At 38.3% G+C, this 25,827-nt stretch overlaps 1 protein-coding gene across 1 annotated transcript in view; it reads left to right on the top strand.

Moving 5' to 3' along the window:
• LOC104622990 (protocadherin Fat 4-like) overlaps window positions 1-25,294 on the top strand; it is a gene marked incomplete at its 3' end in the record, with an annotated part of 41,599 nt that extends 16,305 nt beyond the window's left edge. Inside the window, exons 16-43 of the mRNA XM_010289927.1 lie at window positions 265-390; window positions 527-784; window positions 1,112-1,210; window positions 1,311-1,483; window positions 2,494-2,642; window positions 3,588-3,895; window positions 4,505-4,774; window positions 5,896-6,033; window positions 6,660-6,876; window positions 7,852-8,010; window positions 8,497-8,648; window positions 9,782-9,950; window positions 10,854-11,062; window positions 12,361-12,540; window positions 13,146-13,365; window positions 14,929-15,065; window positions 15,775-15,918; window positions 17,702-17,946; window positions 18,447-18,556; window positions 19,258-19,392; window positions 19,910-20,046; window positions 20,149-20,346; window positions 20,706-20,794; window positions 22,167-22,322; window positions 23,154-23,351; window positions 23,962-24,087; window positions 24,491-24,701; window positions 25,122-25,294. Of these exons, the coding sequence (XP_010288229.1) occupies window positions 265-390; window positions 527-784; window positions 1,112-1,210; window positions 1,311-1,483; window positions 2,494-2,642; window positions 3,588-3,895; window positions 4,505-4,774; window positions 5,896-6,033; window positions 6,660-6,876; window positions 7,852-8,010; window positions 8,497-8,648; window positions 9,782-9,950; window positions 10,854-11,062; window positions 12,361-12,540; window positions 13,146-13,365; window positions 14,929-15,065; window positions 15,775-15,918; window positions 17,702-17,946; window positions 18,447-18,556; window positions 19,258-19,392; window positions 19,910-20,046; window positions 20,149-20,346; window positions 20,706-20,794; window positions 22,167-22,322; window positions 23,154-23,351; window positions 23,962-24,087; window positions 24,491-24,701; window positions 25,122-25,294 (4,886 nt within the window). The remainder of the gene's footprint in view (window positions 1-264; window positions 391-526; window positions 785-1,111; window positions 1,211-1,310; window positions 1,484-2,493; window positions 2,643-3,587; window positions 3,896-4,504; window positions 4,775-5,895; window positions 6,034-6,659; window positions 6,877-7,851; window positions 8,011-8,496; window positions 8,649-9,781; window positions 9,951-10,853; window positions 11,063-12,360; window positions 12,541-13,145; window positions 13,366-14,928; window positions 15,066-15,774; window positions 15,919-17,701; window positions 17,947-18,446; window positions 18,557-19,257; window positions 19,393-19,909; window positions 20,047-20,148; window positions 20,347-20,705; window positions 20,795-22,166; window positions 22,323-23,153; window positions 23,352-23,961; window positions 24,088-24,490; window positions 24,702-25,121) is intronic.
• Between the last annotated feature and the right edge of the window lie 533 nt (window positions 25,295-25,827).

Genomic DNA, 25,827 nt, shown 5'->3' with positions numbered 1-25,827 from the left:
AATGGTTGTCGAAAAGTACATTTTGTTTACAAAAACTTCATCTTGCTTTCTATGGAGCCAGCAATGAAACTTCCTTAACCAAGGAAGTTAGGACCTTGTACAAAATAGTTTTTACTGGCTATATCAGAGAAAGCTATTAAACCTTGCAAAGCACTTGTATTTCTGTAATGAGAAGTCTTATAGAATGTCAGGTATTAATGAGGTTATTTTTTAAACTTAAATATTCATCATTTTAATCTTAAGTGAACTATGTTTTCTTTTTAGGCTGGCTTTTCTCAGGGACACTTTATTCATAACAGTACTTTGTTTACTGTGGATATCCCTGGAATACTTTCATTAAGGAATGACACAGAACTGGACAGGGAGACTACGTCTGGATTCACTTTACAAGTAAATTTGGGGACAGACTCTACAGCTTTGGCTCGTTTCTACTTCATTCCTTCGAACCCTTTTTTGTATCTTCATCAGATGGTTAAAATGGCAATACTCTTAACTAAAATTCCATTTTTGTTTTTTATTTTGGCAGGTATGGGCAGTTGATTCTGAAACGAATGGGCTTAATTCGAGTGCCTTGTTCCACATCACTGTTCTGGATGTCAATGATAATAACCCTGAGTTTCAGATGCAGCCATACAGTTTTGCAATTTTGGAAGCAGATTACATGTTAGGCTCTCCTGCTAGAGTTGGACATGTGACTGCTACTGATTTGGATGAGGGAGAGAATGCACAAATTACTTATTACTTATCAGCTGAGGATGGGGATAATCCATATAGCATCCAACAGGTAAGGGTTTGGATTTGCTAGAAACAAGATTTAGATACTGCTTTTCATGAAATTACTTGATATAGTAAAACACATCAGGTAAAAAGAGTATGCAGTAACCATTCTAGTACACATGAAAATCAAAACCAGTATGTGCTCTGTGGTTTGGAAATAGACGTCAATATCCAAAAACTAAGATACACTGGTCAGATATTGCTTAGAATCTGAACCGTATTTGCCCAAAGGAGAACATAGGATTTCAAGCCCTCATCTCTTTTGAGAACTCAGTGTACAAGTTGATCCATGTACAAAATGATCCATGTGTGAACTGTTATTACCTTCTCCTAGGATGGAACCATTTTGGTTAATGGCTACGTAGATCGAGAAAGTAGAGAGAAGTATGAGCTGCTGTTGGTGGCATCTGATAATGGATTCCCTCAAAGGCAGGTAATAGAGAGCAATATATTATTCTTTATTTGCAACTTCCTTTTATTTATAAATGCGTTTGCATTTTTCTGAATCATGGTTTTCTCCTGTTACGTGCCAGAATTTCACATATGTCAGCATTCAAGTATTAGATGTGAATGATAACCCTCCTCGGTTTACGCAAGCGCAATACTCGGCCAGTGTACGTGTAGCAACAGCAAAAGAAGGAGTGTCTGTACTATCTGTGTCCGCTACTGACTTTGACGTTGGGAACAATTCTGTTATTTCGTACAGGTAAATTTCTGTGAGGTTAATGAGTATCTTTTGTTAAAGAAACAGAAGGGTATTTTCATTTCTCACAAAGTATTTTTATTGGTCATAAGAAGATAAGACCTGTTGGTAGATATTTTACAAGTGCTCTAATCAGTAATGATTTTAAACTTAGGAGAAAGGACAGTCACTACTCTGCATTTTAAAGCTTATTAAATCAGTATTACGCCATAAGAAAGAGAATGCAATCAAATGATAAACTTAGCGACAAGAACCAAAAGCCAAGATTTGTCTGAGTATCTGAAGTTTTCTATAACACGTTGGAGTTTCTGAGTAGGAAGGAAATGAATCTCCAAGAATTACTGTCTTTTCACACATCTTCTGTTTGCTGGGAAGAAATAAAAAAATACTAACTTTCCTAATGCACTATACATAAAAAAAATTAATCATGGAAGATTTTTGGATGAGCCCTTTATCATGGAAAATACCAGGACACCTTGACATGAAAAGTATAGATTGAGAAGGACAGAGGAATGAGTCAGTAAACTGTAGGTGTTTAAAACTAGTGTCTTGAAAGAGAATATTTTTAACTATGAGATGGCATTGTACCTTAAACACGTTACTTTTTCGTGTTAGCAATCCCGTTACCTGTGAGAGTTTGCAGAACATTAGGAATTAGGAGGTCTGCAGTCTTCAAATGTCACTTGGATTTCTTATATTGCTGAATATGCAGCTAGGCGTGCAGTATCTGCCTTTTTATTCATGGGAAGACCAAAGCTTTGGGATATAATGGGAGATATAATGGGAACTGAAGGCATGAATGCTGTCTTTTTTTCATGAAGGAAGACATACTTGGAAATAAAAAGGCAGATATATATTTAGGCTAATGACACAGCAATTAAAACGTGTTGCTTAGCCATTCTTTATAAACGGGCAAATGCTGTCTGGTGAGTGTTTGTTACAGAAGTAACAGTAGTAGATGATAATTCCAGTGTCATTAATATGAATGTTACATTGATTTCTCTTTAATACAGCTTCGTGAACCATTCTGATGATTTCCGTATAAATAACTGCACTGGAGAAATCACGCTCAGCAGCAACTTGGACCATATCACAGCTGACACAGTTGTTACACTAATAGTTATTGCTGCTGATCATGGAGTTCCTCAGCTTACATCAAATGGTAAATGATATCTTTTCACACACATCCCCTTTTTTTTTTTCTTCTCCCCACATAAATGTAACCTTTGCAAACATTGATGTTTGCAATTAATCCCATGGCTGTCAAGTCAAAACGAATTAGGGCTAGAATCCATGGTAACATTTCAGCAATGATGAATATTTGCTTTTTTACCCTTTGATTTCCTCCCAGCTGATCATAGTAACAGAAAGCTTGGTTTAATAATTCTGGTTAGAAATACAGTTTTATAGTTCTTGCAGTGGTGCTTATGGTACAAAATCCAAGACTTCATAGTAGTAGCCGCTCTAAATAAATCTATTAAAATAATATTGGTCACGTGTGTTTCTCTTTCAGTTTTCCTTTATTTTCTTAAAACTAGAAATATTTAAACAAATTAGAAACTGGCAAATAATCCTCAAACAAGTTTCTGCTCTTTCAAAAAAATATTCAGTCACATGGTATTTTTTGTAACTTTTTCATGTATTTTTAGCGGTTAGCTTTGATTTATCATGAACAGGAGAAAGAATTTATTTTCTTACAATAGGATGAATGGCCACAACAGAATTTGCACTCATATGGTTGTATGTATGTCCCTTTTCTTTTGGTACAAAGCAAGTTAGCATAATATTTTTAAGGAGTGGAAAACACCTGCATACCCATTAACTTCAAATTAGTGATCCTTGCTCTTCTATCGTACTGAAGCAACACTGCTGTGATCAGTGAAGAGGGGTTATTCTGAAACATTAGTTAGGTATAAAAGGCGTCATGTTTTATATGTTATGTATCAATCTTTACTACTATTGATTTTATTTTTTTTCTTCTCATTATTCTTTCATATGTTGGTTTATGTCACTTCCTATTAGTTCCTCAAAAATTTAGGGAAATATAGCACATATCATGATTATTTTAGCAGCAAATTCACTATTGTAATTTGTTTTCTCTCATTAGCCTCTGTTACTCTCTACTTGCTGGTAAACGACACTAGCTTTGGACTGACTTTTGATAGCTCCACCTATGAGTTCAGCATTCAAGAAGATGAACCAGCTGGGACCGCTGTTGGCTCTGTGAAGGCTCTGACTGGAAGCATAGCCATACAAGTAGTGTACTCTCTGAAATCTCATGGTGACACGTTCTCTGTTAGTGACCAAGGAGACATTGTGGCTCTTGCCAGGCTAGATCGAGAAGAAGACGACCTATACAGCGTTATAGTAGAAGCTGTTGATTCTGTGGTGCCACCCAATACAGCTGTTGCTTTGGTACAGTATACTGCATTTTAAAATATTTTTTAAAAAGGAATACGAAATCTTTTTAAAAATATTCAAAAAATTAAGCAATATCCAGGTAAGTGTCATCTGGTATGCAAGCATGAGAATTTTGCAAGCCTTGTATTTAATTTCCCTTTTTTTCCTGATGAGATATTACCATCTTGAAATATTGTCCACTTCACAAATTGCATCACTTCCTGAGAGTTCCTCTGTGAACAAACCGTAACCAGAGAAACTGATTAACGCTGATTCTGTGCATAGTTCTGTCAAATGCATGAAGCAGATGAGCCCCAAAGCCCCAGATTATTAATCCTGCTCATCTCTTCCAGTTACAGTATATGTTATCTTACAAGTAAGATAAGATACCTGTAAGATTACAGTTGAGAATAAAAAAAATAAAAATGCCAAGATGCTGAAGTTGTGAAAATGCTCGAATGCTGAAAAATTCTGAAGTTCTTATGTATCCCTTTGTTTTCGGTGTTTTGTGTTGGGATTTTTTCCTATGGGCTTCCATAGATGAAAATGAATCAAAATTCTCCTTTGGATAGTGTTTCTACAGCTCAAATATGTGTGTCTATTTTTTTTTTTTCTCTAACACAGGTAACTGTGAAAGTAAATGACATCAATGACAATCCTCCAGTTTTCTCAACATTAATTCAAACTAAACTATCAGCTCCTGAGAATGCAGCTAGTCTAGACTTGGGTGTATTTCCTGCGACTGATCTGGATATAGGAGTTAATGCACTTGTAAGCTACTCACTGCAAGATAACTTCGCTGGAACGTTCCATATTAACAGTTCTACTGGCAAGCTGATGACAAAAAAATCCCTAGACAGAGAGATGATGGATAGTTATGAATTGAAAATAATAGTAAGTTGACAGATTTAATACAATTTCAACATAAAAAAGAGAAAATACCGAATCATCGTTAGAAAAACACTTAATCTTAGTGAACTGCATTAGAATTCATTAATGAATTTCAGCTGTTTGTTATGTTGTGGACCCAGAGCTTTGTTTTCTGCTTTGTAAATTGGTATTAGTGAGTAAATTATGCATGAACATCAGATCTTAAAGGTCATAGTTACATGATAGTTTACTGTGAAATCTGCAAAGCATTACAGAGTCCATTTTAGACCATGCAGCTGCCATACTGCTGTACTGCTTTTACTGCTTTGCCAATCCTTATTGTTTGTCCCTTTCCCTTATGTTTTTTTTTTCAAAATATATGTACTTAGACCTTTTTAAAATACCTGAAATATAGATATCCAAGTAAAAAAAAAAAGTGAAAGCATAAAGTTTCATCCAACATTCATGTGGGTATCTATTCTAGCTGATTTCATTGATTTTTACTGCTATTCATCAGATAAATTATTGTGCATACAAAGAAGAGTTCCAGCACTGGCCACCATGCACAAATATATTTTAAGGAGATCTTTACTGCTAACAAATGATTTAAGAAGTGAAGGAATTTGTGGAACATATTGAGGACAGCAAGGAAACATATTAAAATCTGTATCTATAGATGAGAATTTTTCTACGGTGGATATTTGTGCAATGTAAAACTGACTGTGAATTTGTCACATACTAGGTACTCTTCACAGCTTGCTTTGTAGACACTTCAAACCCTCAAGATGCAAGGGATTTTGATGTTCTTTTAAATGCCACATCACAGATATGCATCTGTATACCATGGTTTTATGTTGATTAGTGCCACATCTGATTGCGTGACACATTTGATCTGGATCCAGGCTTGAGCTTTTGATTAATTGTTCGTGAAATAAGGCAAAGCATGTGATATGGTGAGGATACCAGCCGCAGAAAGGCATGCAACACCTAATCAAGTACAGGGCTGGAGCAATGTCATTGGGTGATAACTGCTCCAGCAGAAAGTCTTCTGAGACAGTTTCACAATTTTTGGAATTAAATTGAACTGGTAAGATAAATTTGTGTCAGTGTAGTGCTACATTTCATGACAAGTTGTTTATTCACAGGCCACCGATTCTGGCAATCCTTCACAATCCGCAAGCTTAGTTCTAAGCATCACTGTGGAAGATGTGAATGACAACCCACCAGTGTTCCCCCAGAAATCATATTCTGTGACTGTAAAAGAGAATGAGCCTCCACATGTGGTACGTGGCATGAAGAATAAATAGACTGTTCTGCAGTTTTCTGTATGTATACTTAGAAGTGGTAGTAATCTACCGTAACTATGCATTGGTGATTTTTTTTTTAACTTTGTGGAGTCTGTAAAATCACACATCATGTTCATTTTATATGACAGTGGAGTGCCTACCCCACTGAGTCTTCCTAAAGCTCTCTTTGTTCAGCTCCCCCTTGCCCTCCTGTCCCCAGCAGTGATGCCACACTGCCTGGATCTAGTTTTCAGAGGACCTACAGGCAACATGTTTTAAAGATGCTGTAGGTGGTGTGCATATATCCAGCATGCCCCTGTTCTTAAGGTTTTCTGTCTTCTCCCAGTGTATCCATTTCTGGCTCCATATCTGCCTTGCAGATGTGAACTAATGGTTTACAGGAACCAAAGGAAGAGGTGCCACCTAAGAATCTGTAACATCTGCTACCAGCCCTGCTATCTGCTGTGTCAGTATTCTAGCAGTGCAATGAATGGCCATATGAGTAATTCAGTCAGTAAACACTATGTAGGTAAATACCAGTCTTGTGTGTATGTTTTGCCACTGTCTTAATTCTGCTCTAAACCTGGTGGTTTTGGTTTTTTGGTTATTTTTTTCTCATTTAGATTTTGAGTGCAGCAGGCACAGATGAAGATATAGGGTACAATGCCATTATTCATTACGCCATAATTGGAGAGACTTCTTCATTTCATGTTGGAGAACTTTCCGGAAATATTACAACTCTTCAACCTCTGGACTATGAAAGTCATTCCCAGTATACATTTATTCTGAAAGCTTTTAATCCTGGAGAGCCGTATCTCCAGGACACAGCAAACATTACAGGTAGCTCTAGTTTACCACAAAAAATTTACCTTCATTTCCCTTAGGGAGTATTTCAGCACGTGTAATTATGAGGCATAAAGATAGCCTTCAGTAGTAATACAGTCTGCTAAAGTAAATTATCAGAAATGATGATGTGACCTTTTCACTATAGGCAGATGAAATTTTTCTCAAAAAATGTTTGGCTTGTCAAAAATTAAGATTTTTCACACAAACTAACAGACTTACGTCAATGTATTCACAAATTTTTCTATGGCATTTTTTGAGAACATTTTCATTGAAAAGATATCCAGAGACATAATTCAGTTCTCTTTCTGTTTGTTTACAGAAAGCCTGCTTCTAGAGTGGTAAAAAAATGTTGACAATGATTTTTGGTGTTGTTAAAATAACAGTACTTTATTGCTGTTTGGTTTTTTTCCTTAAAAAAAAAAAAATCTATCTTTTTTTTTCCCCAACACAACATAAAACATTTCTGAGAAGTTGGTATCCTAGTTTTTGGGCAGCCCTACTTTTTCTCAGTATGACTGGAAGTATTAGTTTATTACTTCTTGTTCTGTGTTATTTATGTTACTGTTACAGCCAGCTTCACTAATTGTGGACCATGACCCTGTTGTGCGAGGTCATCTACAAATATAAACCTAAGCAATCCTATCTCACAACGCTTACAGAGACTAGAGATAACAAATGAATATGGACACAGAAGGGAGTCCAACAAAACAATAAAATGATGTTATTCATGACAGACAGTAGTGACAGCGTGCTAGCCAGAAGTGCAGCCGTTGTGGGAAACTATGGCTTGAGCAGTAAATAATTTAATCCACAAAGGCAAGCATTTTGAAGTACAGAAAACAAGGTTGCCATCTGGTTAAACTGAAAGAGCCCCAACTCAATTCAGAGGAGCTGTGCTGGTTTATATTAGCTGAAGAAATAGCTTGTAAAACTCATGTTTACACTCAGACACGAACCGTCTTTCCTTAGTTACCGTGGAAGACGCTAATGAAGAAGGACCCATATTCGACAAACCCTCATATTACCAGATCCTTCTAGACAATTCTACAGCTGGTACACTGGTGGTAGATATCAATGCAAGAGATGAAAGCAAGGGTTATGATGAAGGCATTTTCTACAATATTTCAGGTATGTTAGAAAAAAATCTTACGGGCTTTTTTTTACTAAGGTGTTTGCATACTGCTAAACTAAGCTGCGTGACACAAGAATGAGAGATAATGGTCATAAATTGAAATGGCAGGTTCTGACTGGATAGAAGGGGAAAAAAAAAGTCCACCGTGAGGATAACTAAGTACTGGAACCGGTTGTCCAGAGAAGGCTGTCCTTGGAGGCTTTCAGCACCTGATGGATCAAACCCTTGAGCAACTTCCTCTGAATTAATTCTTGACCCTTCTTTGTGCCAAGAGGTTGGACTAGAGGCCTCACAGGGACCCTTCCAGCCCAAATACTTCCGTGATGCAGATGCAGAATCAAGAGAGGCCAGGTGTCTTGCTCCAAATCACATATACAGATTAGGATTTCAACCTGTGCCTCTCAAATCCTGGGCGTATAATTCAGTCGCTTGTCTCTTCTAGCTCTGTTGAACACCTCCAACACTTGTTTTTCTGTCTTCAGATGGAAACTCAGAAGGCCTCTTTAGTCTTTCCAGTACCACAGGAGTACTCACGTTAACAAGAGACTTATCCAAACAGACTGTTCCCCTGTATCACTCCTTGATGGTCACTGCTACAGATTCGGGTCTGCCACCTCTTTCAACTTCTGTAAAGGTACTAAAATTTTTACCTTAGTATCTACTTGCACAGTTTATTCCCCAGATTGTTTTATTCTAAACTGAGTGTAATTATGTCAGGAAATAGGTATCAGTGAGGCAAAACTATGTGAAACGGGAATCAGAATGTCAGAGTCCCGCTTCTGTTTCAGGAACAGGATACAAGATGATAACAGTTACAGAGTTATGCTGCTATAGCAATTGCTAGCACACCACCCATCACTGTTTTGATCCTTCCATTTCAGAAAAAAAAGACAGAAGCTCTAGACTGTAAGGGAGGAAGATTAGAGGAGTGGAGTCTTCTGTGCAAGGTCAAAGGGTGGGACAGTTGGCGAGGATGTAACGAAGTACATGATAGAATAAACAGGAGAGAGCAAATAAGGTGTTCCTTTTTAGTTTCCTATAATACAAGAAAAAATAAATTCTAAATTGAAGACTGAAAAATGTAAATATGATAAAATAAATATTTTTTACATAGTGCTTATAACTGGCTAGTGATCTTTGTGCCACTAAATATCACAGCTTAGCAGACTTAAAAAAAAAAACAGGACTAGAAATGTATATGGCAAAGACATGTAGAAAATTATATTCAACAGAACCTTAAAATGTAGACTTAGGAGCCATCATTCTTCAGACCATTGGATGGCAGCTGTCTGGCATTATTTAGAAACAAATAATAGAAGCAGTAGGCATTATTTATTTACTGCCTGTCACCTTTTTTCATATATAAAGTCAGTTATAATAATTTTAAAATACTGTACTTACAAGCTCCTACTCTGGTCATGCATTCTCCAGTGGAAGAATTTGTTGCAAATACAGATCAGTACTTCTCTCTGAGACCTGTTGAGCTCGACAAGCCGTTTGAAATGTGCTGCATGCGATGGACTGGAATCACGCTCTATATTTAGGAAAGCATAGAGGTGAACCTAAATTGGCAAGGTTGTTTTTCAGCAACCTTCACTGCCTTGAGGGCACTAATGTGTCAAACTCAGCATGCAGCAATCAGACTTTTTGTTACTGGCAAAGTTCCAGGCTTCTGCTGTTGCATATCTTAATAACTGCTAAATATCTTAATAACTGCTAAACTAAACCTGAAAACATAACCTTGTGGGCATGTCCTTTTCTCTGCAGGTGTCAGTAACAATAGCTCCCATCAGCATTTCATTCCCAGTGTTCTCTGAAGCAGTCTATCAGCCTGCCCCTCTGAGTGAGAAGACGTTGCCAGATGCATTTGTTGTACACATCAATGTGTTGTATAAGGTCCCCGTGATACACAGTATTGTATCTGGAGATGGAAAGGGTAAGCTCTTTATGTGAAATAACAAGGAAGAGGGTGTGTTAAACAACTAGCGCTGCAGAGCCCTTAGCTTTTGGATTGTTTCTTCCCTCTCTTTTTGCTTTTATTTCAGTTCTACAGCCATTAATACTGGATGTGTATCAAGCAGATGTACAAATCTGGTACGGATCAGGTGTGGGCACATGATAGAATTTGTCAGATTAGCTAGAGCCACATGACACAGAGCTGACTGCACCAGCTTTTTTATGTCTGCTACAGGAAGATCAGGTGGTACCTGAACAGATATAAGGTTACAGTGACTGGAGAAAGAATACCTAATTCAGCATAAAGACTGCTGGTAGAAAAACGAACTCAGCAACATTTTCATAACAAACATGAATGCGTAGAGTAAGTTTACATCAGATCAAGTGGATCAGTGCTTTGTCACTTTTTTTTTTACTGAAGGGAGCTGATTTTGTTGTATCATCACACCTAGCCACTTTGTATTTCTTTTTTGTGTTTTGTATGAAGTTGTGGTTTCCTTGAAGTTATTTGCAGAATTCTTCACCTTCAGTAAGAACAGGACGTCATAGGAAATAAAATAATTTCTGACTGAAACAGAGACAAATACTTTCTAACTGTTTCAGAGGAAGGTGAAGCCCTTCTGACTGGAGAGTGCTGGAGTGAACTTCTCCTTCCCTTTGGTTCCCATCTGACCTTCTGAATTATTTATTTTTGTTAATTACGGCCCTGGATACGTCTGACTATTTTCATAAATCCATGTTGAATTCTATTTTGTTCTTTGAAGAATACTGTAACATACGATATTCATACACATAATGTATAGTTTGCATTGAAGGGTTCATATCTTCAGTTTTAACTAGTAAAATAATAAACAGAATAATTTCTGTTTGTTTTTTTAAACAGGGTATTTCACTATTGATTCATCCACTGGTATCGTAAGAACAAGAAGGAATTTGAAATTTGAAGATTTTCCAGTCATTTTCAATGTGCGAGCAACAGATGCGACTAACGCTAACATATTTAATGAAGTTTCTGTGAATGTGGAAGTTATTGATGAAAATGATTTCCCTCCAGTTTTCCCATCCTTTCTACTAGAAGAAAGCTTGGAAGAGGTAAGAAAATGTCATCCAAACTGAATCACAAAAATAAATCCTCAAAATAATAATAATTTTGAAAAAACTTTCAGCGAGTATACAGGTAAACGTTCTGGAACCGGACAGGCTTGCCATTCTGTTCTGCCATATGATGTTTCAAAGTTCATTTCAAGCTGAAAATCCCAGTACACAAAGAGAATAGTCTAGAAGTGTGGACATGAAGGAAAAGTGAATCTTTTACTAGTAAAGGGCTCCATGAAGGAAAACCAGCCACTCCCATTTTGCATATTTGTACACAGAGAATATTCATGTGCATTCAGAATCTAGTGGATGTGCTGGTTACCTCAGACTCTCACTTAGCCTTTTGTAAGGGAGCTTGCTACAGAGAAGTAGCAGGCAAAAGTGTCTAATATAGCAACATTTCTCGTCTTGCTTATGTACAATCAGTTGTGATTCTTCCTGACGCTAGGTAATTGGTGGCAGAAAGCAAGCCAGACTTCAGTCTGCAGCTGTTACGTTACGATAGCCTACAAAAGAAACCACAGCATTTAATTATGCAAAAGCATCTACCTCAATGTTTCACTCTTCAATTTTCAAACAACACTTTTCACATGCTAGCTACTTTTTGAAAAAGCAGCACATTGGTCATGTTTATGTTTTATATAGCACGTAACTTGCCTTTGAGACTACCAGCTGATTCGCACACATTCTCTTTAACAGCCACAACTGATTGAAAATCTAGTCCATTTCTAATATTGAGCTAGATAAAGTTTAATTGTTACACCTATTTTTATGTCAGTTTAATGGAGAAGAGTTAGAATCACATTTCCCAACCTTAAAAATTGATTTCCATGTGGAATATTTACACGGTAGGAATTGTTGGATCAAATAACTTTAGATCATGTCTAAAATGGCCAGGCAAGTAAAACACTGATATTTACTGTCAATCTTAATACCATTTTCAAAAAGGGCAAAATAGATTATTTATCTTGAAAAGAGTAATTATTATTGGAAAGAAACATGGTTTTGAAGTTGATGCCATCCATTGAGTTTCATGCCTGTTTGAAATCATGGAGATTTTTCTTCCTGAAGATTGCTGCTGTAGGTAGAGACACAGGGGAGGAAATAGTTCTTTTCTGTAAACTAGAAAACACAAGAGGTTCTCTTACTGTCCTGAATGAGTTGTACAATTTTGATTTTAAAATGTCTATACTACTGTAAGTGTATGCGGTGCTCATTATTGCCCCTTTCACATAATTCAAGAAATCGCAGCTAACCAAAGTCTCTGACAGCCTCAATCTGTCCTTCATCCACAGAATTCACCCGCTACTCAGATTGTCCAGCTGAAAGCTCAGGATAATGATACAGGTAGAAACGGTTTCCTAACATATGGTATTCTCAGTGGAAACGGACTAAAATTCAGGATAGATGAAGCAACTGGAATTCTTTATTCCACTGCCTCCTTTGATTATGAAGAGGAACCTACAGAGTATCAGGTTTGCTTTAGATTTCTTAAGTCTTTTTGTTATGCAGAACTCTTTATCTTTCCCTTGGATAACCGGTGACACTTTTGGTTTTGTTTAGCTTGATATTGCTTGAACGTTTTAGGCGTTGTTTTAGAACATAAGTATCTCAAGATGTGATGTATTATTAAAGCTGCCTTTAGACTGTAGCGAAATTTAAGCAAGGCTCATTACTCTCATGTCGTGCAAACTCTCAAACACATCAGCACATGAATAACTAACATGAAAATGACAGCTCATATATTCAGTGTTGTCTGTTTTGGTTGAATCTGTACTGGACTGAGATCTTGCGGATTCTCGGTTAATCTTCTCTATTGCTGCTGTCACTGCTGGATATTTTTTATGATCTTATTTTGCTTCAAGCAAAAATATTGGTGAATTTGTTGGTTCTATGTAGAAAGACTTGTTTTATTGACCAAATACTCCTTAAGTTTCAATAATTATTTTGACGGGAACTCAGAATTTGAGTTTACATTTCTAAGAATACTCCAGAGTTTAAAATTCACCCAGATTTTTTAATCCTTATGCAAGTACTTATTTATATGCTTTCTCATTACCAATAATTGTGCAACTTACAGTTTGTGGTATATGCTGAAGATGATGGAATCCCTGAGAAGAAGAGAGGTTACTGCACGGTTGTCATAAAGATCATTGATGTTAATGACTGGCCACCTGCCTTTGCTCCCGTGACTGAATTCAGTGTAAATGAAAATGCGCCTGTAGGATTCATAGTTGGAAAAATCACAGCAACGGACAGAGACACAGGAGACAATGCCTTTGTTCTATATAGTCTTACAGGTAACAAGGAATTCTCTCACTGCACTGGAACAACTGTCACTTTGCTGCCTATGCTGTTATGAGCATAAAGAGAACGCTCTGTTATCGTTGTGTGTTATCTCCCAACCCCTTTCCACATAAGCCAAGAAGGTTCACTTTCACCTGGCTTTGTATTTTACAAATTTATGCTCATACAGCTTTCGAACTGATTGAGTAGGAACTTCTTTTGCAGAAACTACAAATCGTTGTGCTTTTAATCGTATTGTTAATTCTGTTAAAAACCATTTTTTTTAAAAATCTTTAGCTACTCAACTGCTGTAGCCACAATCAGCAGGAGTAATTTTGATGGGGGAAAAAAAAATGCCCATAGCTTTCTTGAATGAGGAATAAGGGTCTAGGAACTAATTCATCCCTGCCTTGTAGAACCTGCTGTGCCTTCGCCAGGCATTAAATGCTGCTAAATTAAGCTTCTCCTCAGCCTGTGGACTGTGAGCATTTTACAGCTACTAGGAGCAGATGTAAATGGTATCACAGGTGTGTCAGGGACCTGATTCACTATCGAGGGCTGCTGGAGAGCTGTCATCTTCAGCCTTGTGCTGGACACCTTTACCTCTGCAGCGGAAGTGCCATGACAGACAGCAGGTCACCTACTCAGCTACTTCAGAGTACTCTGCCCAGGCTATTAATAAAAAGTACCTTCAATTTAATTTTACATTTTCATTTACAGCTTGTGAACTGCAGTGACTGAGAGCTCTGATTCGTGCTTCCTGTCACATTTAACTGTGGTAGCTGATGGCATTACAGTTGGGAAGAGTGCCCCTTTTGCCACTGCCCCTAAATCTGACAGAGATGGAAATTTAGGCCCCTCTGGACCAAAGCCTGCAGAAGTTGAAATAGTTGGGTTTGTTGTATGGACCGTCAAAAGCGATGCGTATACAGCTGATATGTTTTTAAGAGTCTTCTATTTCCAATTTACATACAGACTTTGAAGTGGCTTTGCACAAGGGTGGCCAAAATCAATAAAAGTCACTGCCAGGTCTTTTGGCAGTCAAATTGATTTCTCTTTAGATCTAGGTGCCACTCAGTCCACCTTCATTAGAGATAGAATAAATTCAGTGACATCTCCCCTTAGAGATCTTGGCAAGAGCACTGTCTTGTTACAGTGCTTCATAACTGTTGTAAACAGCAAACATGAGACTGAACGTACAGAGGGTCAGAGGACTGTAAAAGTGCCTGGGAACACCTCTGATCTCCTCTGAGTTGCACAGGCTTGGAGGAATTTCCTTCCAGAGATTCACCCCAGAACTCCAATGTGCTGTCCATCATCATTTGCGTGCCTCAAGCACTATTACTTTTTGAGTGTGATAGATATATCTGCAAAACTTGTTTAACCCATTATGCTGGCTCACATTTCAAATGCTCATCTGCTCAAAATACTTTCTATGTTTCTTCTACATTCTCTATAAGATATTTAAAAAATTGTCTTAATGAGCTCAAAACACAAATGAACATAATTTAAGAGTGTAGTTAATCCTGTGCTTCTAAGATGTATTCATTGATAATGCTTCTTTAAATGTATCTCAGGTGGTGAAGGAAATATATTTGAAATAGATGAAATACATGGCAACATTAAGATAAAGAAGTCTCCAGACTATGAAACCATGAGTAACTACAACCTTACAGTGAATGCAGTCAACAATAAATCTGCTCCTTTCCATCAGGTAAAAGACCATTATTGTAATTAACAGTGACTCTTCTATTCAGAGTGGATTTTGAACTAGTGGGAGGGAGATCTATCAAGGACATTTATTGTGCGGAACAAAAGTCACCTAATCATGTTTTGGGTTGGACTTTTGCAACCTTTGTCCATGCTGAGTAGTATTACACTCAATAGTTAGTTGAAATACTTCATAATCGTGCATGGTAGAATTTGACCCTGAATTGTTTGCAGACGAACCTGTGCTGAGGAACTGGAATTCTTGCCTGCTGCTGTTAGTACTGTAAGTGCCATGATAATTTTTCATGGGCTAAAAAGAAATTTTCAGCAATTTTTTTCTAGTTCTGCTGTATTTCTTTTATTTGAAAAGATAGTACACACTTATTTAATAGAACTAGAACAGGTGTGGTTCCCTTAACTGCGTCTAGCAGCAGTAGTAGGACATAGTGACCTCCTAAACACATCCTACTCTTACTCATTCAGACACCTTTCAAGAAGTAGAATCCTACTGCAACACTGAATTCCTACCTCTCCTATTAAAATCCTGTAGGGATCTCTGATGTTGAGCTCCCAAAAATAAACCTGACACAATAGTTTACTACAGCATTTTCAAAGTCTTAATATATACTCCTTGTTGTATATGTAAATAAAAAAAATAAGTAAGTAAGACATTCTAAATATTCTAAAATGCATGAAACCATTTTGTTTTCTAGGCGACTACTCATGTGACTGTTCTAGTGATTGATGTGAATGATAATGCTCCCGTATTTGCTCAGAATTCCTATTCCACTTCTATAAACATGATTAATCCTGTAGGTGCTCATGTCATAACTGTAAGCGCTACCGACAAAGATCAGGTAACTACTCCTGTTTGATTTTGACACTGCTTTAAGCTGCAGCCCAAATGTATTTTTCTCCATTCTCTAGGCATGAAATACCAACTGTAGCAGAAAGTGAATTCTGATTGAGTAACAGCACTGGGAATTGAAAATTAGGACTTTTGATATTTCTGCCTTAACACTGATGTACTCCCTGTCTTTGGGCATGTTTCTTCAGCTGTATTTGCCTTAATTTTTCATCTCGCTATATGGAGCTGTACCAGCCTTTCAGAAGTATGAAAGGACTTACGCAATTTAGTGTCTCTGAAGTTACTTGACCTTCTGAATCAGAAGAATCTGTAAAAGCTAAACGTCATGTAGCTGGCTTGAAAAGTCTGCTTACGAAACTCCTCTGAAGTGTGGTACCCCAGCTAGTTCTTTCTGTCCCCATTTTTAAAAGTAATTTTGTTTGATATATCTGTACTGCACCCACCAAGTAGTATCCAGGCATTGGCAGAGATATCCAGTAGTCAACCAGATCAGCTTGACAACATCATTACGAATTATGTAATTTAAACGATGAACCATCTAGAAGTGACAACAAAATAGGTGCAGCAGTTGCTGCCTTATTTCTTAATGCATAATTTTGGTTAAAATAGCCACAGCTGTGCTACATGGCTGCAAATGATCTAATGGCCCCTTTTTTTACCATCCTTCTCAATGATTTTATATAAAAAGTGAAATTGCTTATGAAAGTTGCTGCACTCTGTGAGATCTGCATTGAGACCCTAATGAAACTCACCCTTTGGATATGTCTGGTCCTCTGCCATGCAGAGTGGCACTCATCTTCCCTGTGCCACCCTTTCAGAATTCTGGGGCACTCCAGCACTGAAGCTGTTAGGGCTTTGTCCCTATTCCTCCCTGTTCTAGAAGTAATTAGAAATCCACAGATACTCGGTGACAACAGATGTTCATGGTAGGGTTTGATCCTGCTGCTGCAGAGCCATGGAAGAACAGAATATAATGCTTTCCAGAAATCCAGAGCAAAGTGCAGTAGAGCAAATGCTAAGGGTTTGTCAAAATGGCTTGTCTCAGGAAAGTGAAGTGATGTGCACAGAGTAAAATGACCACAAGGTCCCCTGTGGCAGGCAGGAATAGGGCTTGCCCTCATAGCAGTGGTTAGGCTGTGCTTCTCCGCAGGGTGGGAAAAGGATCCAAGGGACTTCGGCTTATTCTCGTTGACATCACACCTTTAGATGACTCTCTAACTTTTCTGACTGTCCCCCTCTACACGTGTCCTTAACTTATTTTCATTAGAGTTGTTTTTTTTTTTTTTTACATTTTTACTGTGTAACTGGCCAACTGCCTGTGAATTTTTTTCTGCTTTATGCTTTTATCAGCATTCATCCTACTACCATAGCTAACTCCAAGTTTTCATTCTTGAAATAAAGTCACTAGAGACATTTAGACATTGTCAAATCTTGTTTCAGTGTTAATCCTACCTTTCAAAATGTACTCCCAGTGCACGTAGTTTTCTTTAGTATTGCTATGGGAATTTTTTTGGAGCTTGGAACATCAAAATGAATTTGGGGGGGCTCTGCCCATTGGCCCCTTCCCCTGCTGCTGCTCTTGTGTTACAGCTTAAGCACAAAGTAGCTCTGAGCCTGCTTCTTTCTAGTTATTTAAAATGCCTCTGGCATTCTGTCCGTTTAAGTATGGAAATGCTGAGATTCCAGTGAGCCTGTACTGTGGGACTTGAGGCACTGAACTAACGTGGTCTTGCAAGCAATAGTTACACGAAGTTGTGTTCCTTTCATGGCAGGGGCAAAATGGCCTTATTGAGTACTACATCCTCCCTGATCAAAACTTCAGCCCGTTCTTCCTGATAGAAGATATGAGTGAGGGGAAAATAGTTACAACTGGAAACCTGTCTAGATCTGGAGAGATCCATTTAACAGTGATGGCTAAGGACAAAGGCTTTCCATCTTTAAACGACACTGCTATGATTACTCTTAATGTGTCTGACAACCGTCCATTTGTTCCTCGGTTTAACGAGAGCGAAATCAGGTGAGGCTTTCATATTAAGTTATATAACTGGTATGTATTTTCCAGGTAGTGGAAAACATACTAAAGTTGAAAGTTGAAGCTAATTTTCATAGTCTTCCATACAGAAGAAAGGACATCTATTTTTTGTTGTTTTTTTTTTAAAACAAAACATCCAGGAAATTCTGCTACGCTGGTGGTTCTGTGAACGTGATGTGAGGCATTGCCCTTTATTTCTTTATCATGCAGCTTGTATAAGCCAGACTCTTTGTCCCTTTCCTCTTGCACACTAATAAAACATTCTTCCTTAGCTTTTACTCAAGGATAAACAAATGGTCTGGCTAGAAAGGTAGGGCTTGCACTGCACTCTGACTGTCAGTGAGCTCTAGCAAACAACTAGAGGGGAGGGGAGCAGGATTTTCCACAGAGAACTCACTCTTTTAAGAGTTAAACTTCAAAGCTGGCCAGTGCAACAACTGCTGGGAGATTTAACATTATGATTTATCATTTATTTTCTATTTTAGCATTTCCGTTTTGGAAAACACAGGAGTGGATAGTTTAATTTACACTTTCACTGTGGTTGATGCTTTAGGAAAGCCGATTGATTATACAGTTGTATCTGGCAATGAAAAAGGTGAGTACTATTTCTCCTACGAGTTAAAATAGCTAAGACAACAGAATAACCTGTCTTTTGTGTGGCAGATGTTGGTGTATGTAAATGAGGAGATGGAGAGCAAGGATAAAAACTTGTGTCATTTTTTTAAAAAAAGACAGTACACAAAGAATTTCTTTCAGCATAGACTTTGTTAATCGTCCTTGGCTAAAGAGCGGGTGGTAACTTGCTAGAAAATGGTTTCCTGTAGTCTTAATTTAGGATAATTGGCAGGCTGAGGGAACCAAAATAGAAGTTGCAAGCAGCTTCCTCCCTGCCAATCACTTTTAGTCTATTGTTTCCTTGCGCTTGCACCTATGTTAGGGCATCTGCCCTTCTTCAGCTTTTGCAGCTGTGCTGCGACTCCATTTGGTGCACAAAAAAGGAAATAATTAGAAACGGAGAGAAAACTTGGAAATCAGTGAAAAAGGAGTTGTGCAACAAGAAGCTGCAATTCTGTTTTACAAGTATGTTGCTTCTTTACATGTTTATGACCTGTTTGGACTGGGATAGGACCCCAGCTGTGATGCCTTTGCTGCTCAGCCAGTGGAAGTGCTGCATTTCATATTCTTAAGAGCAAAAGACCCATGGAAACAACCTAAGAGCAACTAAGACACAAAAGGCAGGAGGTATAGACGTGAAATGGCAGCTATAACAACGAAGGTGCTTATTTTTCCTTTCAGGTCATTTTAGATTGGATCCGAAAAGTGGTCAGCTGAAAACAGCAATTAATTTGAACTATGAGGAAGTTTCTCAGTATGTGATTTTAATTGAAGCAAATGAAAACCTCTCATCTGCCACGGAATTCCAGCGTTCAGGTAACTTTTTGCTTCAAAGGACGTTCCAACTTAAATCAGGGGAAATCAACACATCTTCTGTATTTGAAACCCAACGTAGGAATCATGATTCTCTTTAACTGAAAAGTCTGATGTGAAAGATAAAAAGCTGAAGGTCAAGGTTGTGCAGAGAAAAGGCAGCAGCCTTCCTCCAAGGGTGCAAACCCCCACAGGACCCTTACCGTGATCTCAGAAAAGAATAAAATAGCTGGGCATTGGACTCCCCAGCAGGAGAACCTGCCTGTCCCTTGCCTGGTACAGCACAGCCAGCTGGAGAGAGCTGACAGAGGAGCAGCGCTGTCACCTTTTGCCTTGAACTGCCTGCTCTCACTGAAGCCCCCGGAGGAGTGAGATAGAGCTCCTCTGGGCACATCCCTGCTGCGTTCCCTTTCTCTTCCCTGTTCCTCACACGCAGCAGTCATACTGCTGCAAAGCCAGGGCCTGGCCTTTGTGCTTCGCTGGTGTTTGTTGTTGCAGTTAACTTGTGTCTGTTTAATAGGCCTATTTGCTCAAAATGTGGCAATGCTGACAATCTCAGTGCAGGATGTAAATGAAAACCCAGTATTTTTGAATAATGCCTACTCTGCTCGGATACCGAACTCTGTGCCGTACAAGTATCCGGTTATTACAGTTCAGGTAGAGTATCTTTCTGTGCTCTTCATGTCTTGATGTTTGAAGAGCAACATGCAGCCCAAAAGCCACAAGCTGAGTTTCACAAATCACCTTTTTTAAACACAGGCCACAGATCCCGATTCAGGAGACAACGGACTTCTGCGGTACAGCTTAGTGAATAATCCAACAAATGAATTTGACATCGATGAAAATACAGGGCAGATTTTTACAGTTTCTGTAGCAGGAAAGGTTGGAACATTTTACCTGGAAGTCCAAGTTGCAGACCAAGGCACAGGAAGACTCACAACCCGGGCAACAGTCAGTGTAAGGAAGATTGCTATTTTGCTATTTATAGTCCTCATTTGCTTCCATGTCAAAACTCTGTATACAAGAAGGGCTAGGCTTGGTAATGAGGAAAAAAAAATTATTTAACACCATACGGTGAGACCATCAGATACACCAGTATTTACTACGTACTTTCAGGCCAGAATTATGAGGTTGCCTTTTCCATTTCCATTTGAAAATATGTTGGCATGAAGACTGACTTTTAGAGGACAATTATTTTGTATCAGAGGGTTTTGGAGGGGGTTGGGTTTGGTGGTTTTATTTATTTTTTTGAAAGTCAATCTAAGACCGGTACAAATGCTTTAGAAAACCTTACATGTGATTTCTTTATTTATTAGGTAACTGTTGATTCCAGTTTCAACGTTGTGGCGGTGGTACTTAATCAGAAGATTAATGTTGTTGAAAGAAACATTGCTGAAGTAAAAAGGTATTTTTGAAACTGTGATGCTTATTCTGAGTTAAGATCTAATGACAAATTTAGAGTCCCTTTGAGATGGGCATCTGACAGCCTACAGAAGAGGTGATACAGCCAGCGCCCCTTAAAAGCTAGGTCTTCAACTTGATGTAGTTCAGAATAATTTGAGGGAATTCACAGGAATCCACCAGTTTTTACCAGGTAAAGCTTTGGTCTGAGCTGATGAATGTCAAAGAGGTCATTGGACTAGACAACTTTGAGATGTCTCTTCCCACCTCAATGTTCCTATGATTTTTAACAGCCTAGGATAAAGTTCTGCATGGATAGTAGGGCCAAGACACAGATATGGAGACAGGTAGGATAGAGGCCACAAACCAAACCCACCTTTGCTACAGATGAAATATCCCCCTCGTGGCACAGCAGCAGAGTTTTTCAAGGAGTTCTCAGCCCTACGGTGCTACGGCATTAGCTAGTGATGTGTGGATGGCCACACTACAATTAAAAACAGATTTTGGCCTTTTTGGCATGTTAATGAAGACACAAGATCCTTTGTTGGATTATACATAAACATCTATTTACATTAGAAATTGAGTCCTGTGCTTGTGAGGGGAAATCACTTTGAAGGGTGGAAAAATGAGTGTGTGACGTTGATACTATTATGGCACCAGTTTCTTGTTGGTAAAAATCACATGGAAGCCCTAGAGCTGCTCTGCTGTTTTCTTCAAAGCAGCTGGTACTGCCTGCCATCAGAATGATGGATGAACTACGCCAATGGTCAAATCCAGTGTGAAAATCTCTCTGTGAAAAAGCAGGAGAGAACAATGAGGATTATGAGACTGAATTTCCCTCCTCCCCTTTAGTACTTACAATACTCTATAGGTATCACTGCCTGTATTTATAAAAAATAATGTCAAGCATGATATGTCACTTTGAAAAGCATGATATCCTATCCAATATTGGTTATGAAATCTAGATATAAGGGTTTGTTAACCCTTCCTTTCTCTAATTAATTGTTCAGTTATCCTAATGGCACCTATCTAAGAATTTTCAGGCTATGTACAGAAGTTATAGCATCTACTACTGAAAAGTATCTTTGCTTACCAGTCAGAGACAAGGACCGTATGTTTTTTTTTTCTTTTGCTGCTCAATCACTCAATGACATTGTGCTAACAGCTTAATTCTTTTGCTGATGATAATCTTGCATTTTTACATGCTTAGATTTTTTACATGCTTAGATTTTTTTGCATTTTTACATGCTTAGATTAAAATACTGAATATCTGCAAAGTGTTGTATTAAATACTACTTGTCTGTCATTTAATTTCAAGAGTAAAAGAATTTGTCATTGCCTAGTTAATTTAAAATGTTTTCTTAATATGATGGCAGGATCCTGGAAGATAAACTTGCGTGGCATGTCTACATTGTTGATGTTTATTTCAATGAGTTTGAAAGAAAAGCGAGAAGCAGCACTGATGTAACCTATGTAAAAATTACTACTTTTGATGTGGTAAACAAGGAAGTACCTGCAGAAGATGTAAAAAGGTCTGTATGGCACAGTCTGTCTTCTGGGTGTCAGAGCTATGCAGCTAGGTTTTGTTTCCCTTAAAATTATTAATGTCTTGGACTGGACAGGCTTAGATCAAATAGTTTATCTGAGACTTATCTCAAGGCTTAAATGGAGACTTTCGAATTCAGAAAGCTTTCATTATTTATTGAAGGGTAATTTTCAGATTTTGTCAAAAATATGAATAAGGCTGTTTAATTATGCAAATATATTTTAAAGTCAGTTTTATAGAAAACTGAAGCAGAAAGAATATTATTTAAAAATACATTGATTTCACCCCAGAATTGCAGAATGTTGCTTAAAAACTTACGTTTTAGGTATATTTTATGTTTTGTTTCATAACATGACAGTGGTATGAATGCATATTCTTATAAACCTTCTATGAAGGGCAGCTGCTATTTAAACGCTCGATTTCTAGACTCAACACCCCTCTTAAACTAGTAATTGTTTGTGACTGATATTACTAATGGAGCCTGTGGTCATAGGAAGCAGTCTGCATGGATGAACCTTCCCCTCTGAGAAAAGCACTCTTGGTATCTGCAAGACTATATGCGGCTGCCTTGACGTGGATTTGGAGGCTACTGACCTCTCAAGTTCAATTTTCCAACCTTTGCAGCATTTTGCTTCATAAGTACCAGGGCTGGTTACTAGAAAACAAAATTTTTCCCAAATGAAAGACATGACAAGTCTGAATCTTTGGGAAAAGGTCTTGGTGCACCAGAGAGTGGTATTCTGTTATTTTCTTCAATACTCTTCAAGCCAAAATGAAGGTCTGATAAATCATCAGCATTTTACTCTTCTATCTTCAGAAAACTTAGGGAGCAGAAAAGTAACGTTGAGGCAGAACTGGAGAAAATATTTTCAACGTCTGTTACTGCTGCCATAGAAGAGGCCCCTGCTGACGCGGCAACTCCTGAACTCATTGCAACTATCGTGCTCAGTGTTCTGCTAGCCTGCACCCTCGTAGCCTTCCTGGTATACGTACTTTTTGCTATGAAAAGGACAAGGTACAAATAGTTTTACTTTAACAATGTAATTTAGACTTACAATTAGTAAGTTTACTTTAAATGTCAACTTGAAAAATACTTCCCCGATAAATTACTGGTATTTGCATGGAGTATTGCCTAAGATTTGCTATAAATCAAAATGCCCGATGTTCTACTGTAGACATTGGACACACTACACAACTGGAAGTTGGTTTCTTCTTGTGTTTGTCACACAGCAACAGCAGAAACAAATATTTTTAAAACAGAGAAGTGTGGATAGCAGAAACTTTAACTGTGAAGGGGGGCACAAGTAGCTGTAATATACCCACATAAGTCTCCTGTAACCCCATGAATGCTGAAATCAAGGGAGGTTTTGCTGCTAACTTCAGTGGCAGCAGGAGCATCTAGTTGAGGAAAACAAAAAGGTTTCTGAGATGGCAGCAGGTATTTACCCTGCTTCCATTACAGAAAAATACGAAATACTCCAAACTAATCCCCACAAAATACTGAAAATAAATGTTGTGTATTAAACTTATGACACAATTACTTCATGTTCTGGTTTTAAAACAACTGTAAAGCCAATCTTCAAAAACAGTTAATAATTTTATTTTAATGTGTTTATCATTTTCAGAAAGCATGAGCAACAGTATTTGGTTAAGAAGCAAGCTGAAATTACAGAGGGTATTGATAATCTGTGTATAGCTGACAAAAATGGAAGTCTGAAAAGCTTCGAGAAACTAGAGCGCATGAATAATGTGTAAGTAGAAAGACGGTATCACACATTTATAAAAAATAGCTTATTGCAAGTTGTGGCTGGTAACATAGGATTTTCCTTGTATCTTTCACTAGCGTATAGGCCGATTTTTAAGAACCCTTGCAATTATAAGTTACAAACTCTACAGTTGAAGGAAGCCAATACCATTTAATCTTGTACTGAAAATTACGAGGGCAAATTCCTACTTACTTTTTAGCAAATTGTTAAGCCTTACGCAGAAAAAAACCCGGAGGACACAAGAAGCTACCTACTGTTCCCCTCGGTAAAATCCCCGTAATTGTGAGATCAGTGTACATGCTGCTCTCAGTTTTAGAGAGGCTAAGATTTTTGGCACTTAACACCTTGAGCTTGCAAATAGTTACGAATTCTCTTAACTCTCTTTCAGGAAACCTGAAATAATAGCATTTAGCAACATGGAAGACGCCAAAGGCGCTGATGCTGACAAAGATGTAATTCAGGTTGATACAGAATGCAATTACCTTGAGACGCTACTGTTAGATTGCAACAGTGAATGTGAAGAAAATGTGGCATCTGAAAAAGCCACTGAACCCAGAAACGTAGATGTCCAGCCCACTGCAGAATTCACAGCAAACCAGGTAATTAGCTTTTTGGTTGCAAAGAGTGGAGTGAAAGATATTTTATCATTATTCAGCATGTAACTGAAAGAATTATCAAAAAAAGTACGCTTCTGGTGGAACTAAAAAAAAAACCCAAAAACCTTATGTGAAGTAATGAAAGTTTTTGAGAAGGAGCTGTTTGTCCCTCCTTAGAAAGAGATCCGGAGAAGAATGGTGACTCTCTTCCATCTTTTACGGAATGTGTACAGTAAAGGGTTCTTATATGCTGCTCCTAGAACTTGCAGCCTTAAAAACAATGCTTCCTTTGCAAGCTTTCAGAGACAGATTACATACATATATAATCTATATATAAAGTTACATAGCTTCTACTGCTTAGAATTTGTCCACACTCTACTATTTGTAGCTTTCTGCCTCATCTGTGTTAACATTTTCTTGCAGGATTGCTTTCTGGCAGGTAGGAATCAAGAGTCAGCTCTTTCCTTAACACCTGATCATACAACACACGCACCTGAGAAAGAGCTGAAAGGAGTAAAATTTTCAGAAGTGGCCATTATTTTGAATGCAAAGCCTGAAGATGATGAGCCTGATGGCAACGATGTATTTTTTCATCAGTAAGAGTGCTTGATGAAGAAAACTTTTAGGAGAACTACACTGCTGCTCACTGGAACACTACAGAATTAAATGGGCAGTAAGAACATCCTGATTTTAATTCCTGCTATTCCTGTTCTTTGTGCTGTAGGAGACGGGCAAGAAAACAAGCAAGGACTAGGCTAGGGGGGCTGCAGAAGGGTTGCAGCGCAAGGTTACTTTCCTGCCGTGCCGTCTTACAGTGTATGTGATTTCTGATGGCAAGAGTACAATGGCAAGACAATAAAACCGATTCCAACCGCGCTGCCTTGTCCTTATTTTAACGAACATCGATTTTCTTTTCTCTTGCACGAACCCCGCCGTCGCGGTTAATTTCTGGAAGGGAGCGGCTAACATTTCTCTGGCGGCCCGGTGCCTTTCCTCCCCCCAGGCTGCAGCCGAGCAGACGCCAGTGCCGAGGCGGCGGTTTGTACCCCGGAGGAGGAGCGGGGGTCCCGGCAGCGGGGAGGGCGTGGGCTGGGGAGGAAGGGCGGCGCGGCCTCGCCTTCCTCCTCCT

The sequence above is a fragment of the Phaethon lepturus genome, unplaced genomic scaffold (genome assembly GCF_000687285.1).
Source record: "Phaethon lepturus isolate BGI_N335 unplaced genomic scaffold, ASM68728v1 scaffold11836, whole genome shotgun sequence".
Classification (NCBI taxonomy): Eukaryota; Metazoa; Chordata; class Aves; order Phaethontiformes; family Phaethontidae; genus Phaethon; species Phaethon lepturus.
Note: the sequence above shows the minus strand (reverse complement) of the source record. Positions and strands in the feature narration are given on the sequence as shown.